The 5,430-nt window shown below is 33.4% G+C and overlaps 1 protein-coding gene across 1 annotated transcript; it reads left to right on the top strand.

Annotated features, from left to right (window-relative positions):
- The first annotated feature begins 1,035 nt into the window (after positions 1-1,035).
- LOC124840585 (Got1/Sft2-like vescicle transport protein family) lies at positions 1,036-4,580 on the top strand. The gene is made up of 7 exons (XM_047316656.2): positions 1,036-1,108; positions 1,281-1,343; positions 1,447-1,538; positions 1,641-1,721; positions 2,769-2,866; positions 2,953-3,026; positions 4,254-4,580. The coding sequence occupies exons 2-7, from the start codon at positions 1,316-1,318 to the stop codon at positions 4,259-4,261; spliced, it is 381 nt and encodes a 126-aa protein (XP_047172612.1). The 5' UTR covers positions 1,036-1,108; positions 1,281-1,315; the 3' UTR covers positions 4,262-4,580.
- Positions 4,581-5,430: the final 850 nt, after the last annotated feature.

Genomic DNA, 5,430 nt, shown 5'->3' with positions numbered 1-5,430 from the left:
TAACTTAAAACCCACCCAACGTTGCTGAATTTGGATCCCACCAAACTCGTCCAAACACAAATTTGTCTCAACACGGTTTAACATGGACAAGATCAACATGAACTCTAATTGACTCAGCTCGACTTGGAATTATATCCACTTATCTCAATGCAGACTTAATGTCATTTATGTTAACAAGGATCGAAATTAAATCAAATCAATTTAAGCATGGTTAAACTCATTCCATTTGGACTCAACCTATTTTGTGTCCTATAATAAGAAACATGGGAGATAAAATTGATATAAAATTTTTTGGCGTGCATAAAATCATAAATTACAAATTATTTAGATATATTTATCAAAAGTGATAATGTACTTAAAAAAAATGATATTTTGCAAGTGACTGTAGTTCATATTTTTCCTATGTTTGTTCCATTAAAAAATTCAGTCAGAAAAACTACTTAACTGATATTAGAATATATTGTTATTCAATTGTTTTGTTGGACTCCTGCAAGTTTAATGATGGCTATGTTAACATGTGTTGTGCAAGATTAGTTGTCACTTGTTGAATTTTATTTAAATAGAGCAAACATCAAACTAACTATAGTAGCAACTTATTGTAAAGATGCAATTGAAACAATAATAAAAAGTAAGATGATCAAGTTATGGACTGAAACATGTATATAATGACAATTTTTGTGTGAAGTTAGAGTAACAATCTTTGGATATTTTTTATTTCAAGTTTAATATGCCAAAAATTCAAAAGTTTTATATTCCAGAGTTTATTTCAACCAGTTTCAATTTACAGAAGGCAAATCAATGTCGATAATTATTTTCTTTAAACAATATATATCAACTTTTCACAATTGATAATTCTTTCCAGCAACTTTAAATTATATATGAATTTCATTTATATTTAAAACCATATTCTGAAATGACACCAATTTCTTTTAATCAGTGTTATTGTTTTCTTAAGACTGCTGGGCTTAGTAGAGATTCTTTGGGCTTGAACACACAGCCCAAAACTTTGAAGCCCATGTATTGCCTCTCTCTCTCTCAATCTCGATTCTCATAAGGCAGCAGCGAGGAGTTTCGTTCGTTTTCTGCGTCAACTCGTATATTGTTAGAGGTGAATTTAGTGTTTTTTTTTTCTCTCTCTCTAAAAAATGTGCTAGAGTGTAATAGATAATCTTTGAAGTTATTTCTTGCATTTCTGGTCTTAAAAGATCTCGCTAGAAATCAGGGTTAGGGTGAGTGTATCTTAATTCATGATCTGATTACTTTCCATTTTTTCTATGAAGGTTTGTTCATCTGGTGTTGCTTTTTCTAATCAATTATGGCTTACGAGTTAACTGAGATGAAGAGTAAGAAGCATTGCAATGCACGTTGTGTGTGTAATTTATTGTAATTCAAGTGTCTGAACATACTGCGTGTGTTTTGACATTGGAATTTTTCATGATATCGCAGAGGCTGGTATAGGCCTAATTGGTTTCGGCATTTTCTTCACATTTCTTGGCATAGTTCTCTTCTTTGATCGTGGTTTGCTTGCTCTGGGAAATGTGAGGCTTACTTTTAGAATCTAAATTTCCGTAATCTTTTCCTTTCGAATAGAGGTTGGTATTTCCCTAATTTTTGTTTTGGCATCTATTTTGTGGAATCAGATTTTTTCCTTGGCAGGGGTGGCCATTTTGCTTGGTTGGCGTTCTACGTGGGCCCTTTTCACTAATAGAGCGAACTATAAGGCACTCTTCTCTCCTTTTCTCGTCATAATCATCAGTGGACATTTGTACAGTACTAGAATGCCACTCACATGTTACACAGTTGTTTTTAGTGTTATGCGCCAGGGACATAGCTGCTTCTTGGCTTTTGAGCTGTTTCTTTAGATCAAAGGACATATTTATTTATCATTCCTAAACTTGAAATTTAATATAATTGTGAAATTTAGCAGTGATAGTCTGGTATTTAGTAGTAACAAATAGTTGCATATATTCATAGGACAAGAAGCGTCTTCAGGTTGTCTTCTCTGATTTGTCTTTCACAAATACATTTATCTGTTTGATAGTTGATACCGTAGTAAAATTTCTGTACAAAGTCTGCATAAATTTCTCGCCCAACCACTCTTATTTCCAAACAATATTTGTATACTGTACAATGGAAAATACGGTTGTCGAATTCAAAATCATGTTCAGAACTTCTTTTACTGCACTGTAAAGTGTGCTGGTTGTGATCTATGAAATAACTCATTTATTTCAGGGACAATGAATCCTTAAAATTTCCACTTTTTCTGATGCCTTAATGATTGAGAGCCTGTTCATTGTTGATTTGCACATATTGTTTTGCCTTCTGTTTGTGGACAAGGATAGTTTGGAACAAAGAAATGGATTTTTTCCGCAGTTAGTTCCTGCTTGTCCACTTGCCTGTCAGAGATTGTTTCCCAGTTCCAGTTGTCTTTAGAAACCAATATAATTCTTACTAAAATCGCGATTCTGTTAGGTTTGGGTCAGAATCTGTTTTAATTGAAGTACTAACACCGATGAATTAAAGAACTATTTGCTTTGGACTTCCCGCATGTCTTTCTGTGATGAAACATTAAGCCCAACATATGCTTTTGAATTGATGCTTGTCTGATGTATTTGTCATCCTTTGTTCTTGCACTACTGCATCATATATTAACCTTAGTTCTGTAGTGTTTTTCTCCACCTTGATGTGAAATTTCCAAATTCTCTATAAATGAATTAGGAAACACTATAAATAGTAATAACTATTTTTCTTTGCCTTTTGTTTTTCAGGGCACTGCATCATTTCTTTTGGGTCTCTTTTTCATTTTCGTGAGGTGGCCAATAGTTGGTATAATACTTCAAATATACGGTTGTTTTTTTCTCTTCAGGTTAGTTCATGACATTGACATCCTTCTTGAACTTTACATGATTACAAAACTTATTCTACACTTAATATTGATGCTTTTGGTTGCAGTGGTTTTTGGTCTTCTATCAAATTGTTCCTCTATCATATTCCTGTTGTTGGATGGATTATACAGTTTATATCTCGTAAGTTTCCCTATTAAAATTCATTATCAAGATTCCATGGCAGTATTAATATATTTGTCTGAAAAATATGTTAATTTGATTGAGTACATATATTATAATTTTATGGGGGCTTCTAACTACTAATTCAAATGAAGATAGGATGGTATTAGTCCTCTAAGCGTGCCTATCAGTTCACAATCTTTTTAATTTGATTTAATTCAATGCAGAGAGAAACTTAGTGATATATATAGCTGATTGTAAGAATAAGGTTTGTAACCTGCTCACATGGCATGTGGAATGTGAAGTAGAGTTCATTTGACTAACATGGTAAAGGAAATGAGGGAGTGGTGAGGACGATATGAAACATGAATTTCGGACCTATGGGCAGCAAGGAAGTGGAACCCTTGTATATTTTTTTGCTATCAACACCAATACATCTCATCAACAATATTTCCCTACACACCCAACATATTGTTTTCTCTACTTCGCACTTTGAATCGCTCCTTTGATTGAACCCTCGACCTCCTCTAGTCTTTTCTGAGTAACATCCACCCTCACTTTTTGTTGAATGTTTAAGATATCTTTTATTTGGAATATCAATGTCTCTTTTTAGTTTTGTTTGTTTCCGTGACTTCTATCAGTTTTTCTCGGGATTAAACATCTTTGTAGTCTCTAAGCATGAATGGGTACATTCTTAATCCTGCATTTTAAAAGACCTCTGTTTCTGAAAATGTATCACATTAAACCCCATTAACGGTGATGCCAACAGTGTGGTCAGGGAGAAACGGAGTTCAAAAGTCAACGTTTACAAATTATTGAACTATGTATTAAAATTTGGAATAGTGGACATCCCACTTTGTTAAAGGGCCGTAGCATTTTTGGTATGGCCACTATGTACTGCGAACCTAGGTTGATAACTATTCAATTGCAGTGAATGATTCTGGTGTTAATAATTTTTCGGCCCCGATTGCCAGTCTCGTATTGGATACCCACAAGGGTTGACACGTGATAAGCAAGACTGTAACGAGGGGAGCCATGGCAAGTCCCACATCCTGAAGATGGGAAACCCCCGTAAAAACAAATATCAATAATCTTAGTAGTACTAAAATTAAAATGCATATTGACATTCTTGCTCTGGGACATTCTAAATACTTATTTTACCTCGTATCTATATGGCATGAATAACTTTGCTACAAATATATATGGTGATATGGATAATGCTTAATATCTGTTTCTACTGTGTTGCAGCACCTTGATTGTCACATATGGCAATATGATTGATTAGCTTACTGAGATGTATGCGGCATGTAATTATGTAAAAAAGTTGTACTTGGTAGCCATATTTTGTTGCTTCTAGGCCCATGATGGCCTTAGATTTTGTTTTAACTTTGAATGTAAACAAGAATACAAGCTAGTTATCCTGTAAGTTCTACTACTATGAAGGCTTCTTACTGATGTTGGACCGAACATATGAAGGTGGTTCATGTTAGGCCGAAGTGCAGGATTAGCCATTGTTGGCTAGCTAAAGGATGTTACAATTCGTTTTGTATATTTACTGTGGTTTATGATGGGTTACTTGTGTTGGTTGAGTAGAATTAAACTTCACCCAGTAAAAATAATGAAAATATAGGGAAATGAATTGGATATTGATATCTTCAGCTTTCAAGAATGTAGCCTTTCTATTTAGACTATCCATCTATAAAAAGATTTTAAAATGTGAATAACCATTTTTTTTACCGAGATAAACACCGTAGAGTAAAAAATCCCAGTAAAGGATGACGCTAACATGGTAATTCTGAAATGAAATTAACTTTTAACATGACGAGAAATCATGTTTGTGCTTCTAAATTTTAGCAAAATGTGATATTGTCTTTTGACCTGTTAACTGTTGATGTTACCGGGGAAATATATGGATTAGCATTACAAAATATTATAATTTATTAGAAGATACGAAGGATTGTATTTTTGTCGAATGAAATAGGCGGCGTATGTTTTGAAAATTTTCTTTTTCTTAGTAATTTAAATGCAAATATTGTGTTTAAAAACTTCTGGTAACAACTTTTTAATTTATATAAATACATTCAAAGTAAAAAACGAGATAAAAAGCTTTTAGTTTGAAAATTTTCGAAGTTAATTTGTCTACCGGTATTTAGGGTCTAGGTTAAGAACGAAGCAGAGACCCACAGATGATTGTGGTTAATATTTATTAAAGGGGAAGAAAAAATAATTGCATAATTATTTTGAAATGGTAAGTATAGAATTTGAGCCAATTAGAAAAGTGAGATGAAGATATTAATAATTAACCTGCACCAGAAGCATCTCGACATTCGGAATTGTATATTCTGGTCCGCGAAGGAAGGAAGATTTGGGCTTTCTAAGATGAGGCTTTCTTGCAAGAGGTGAGATAGAGGCTTTGAACCCAAGA

The sequence above is a fragment of the Vigna umbellata genome, chromosome 4, assembly GCF_029865625.1.
Source record: "Vigna umbellata cultivar VRB3 chromosome 4, Vumbellata_1.0, whole genome shotgun sequence".
NCBI lineage: Eukaryota > Viridiplantae > Streptophyta > Magnoliopsida > Fabales > Fabaceae > Vigna > Vigna umbellata.
The sequence above is the reverse complement of the archived record's forward strand: the minus strand, read 5'-3'. Positions and strand labels throughout refer to the sequence as shown.

Excerpts from the sequence above, each read along its gene's own strand:
- LOC124840585 (XM_047316656.2), top strand. The coding sequence starts at position 1,316 with ATGGCTTACGAGTTAACTGAGATGAAGA. Across the intron at positions 1,344-1,446 it reads CGAGTTAACTGAGATGAAGA|AGGCTGGTATAGGCCTAATT; the intron begins GTAAGAAGCATT and ends ATGATATCGCAG. Across the intron at positions 1,722-2,768 it reads CTAATAGAGCGAACTATAAG|GGCACTGCATCATTTCTTTT; the intron begins GCACTCTTCTCT and ends TTTGTTTTTCAG.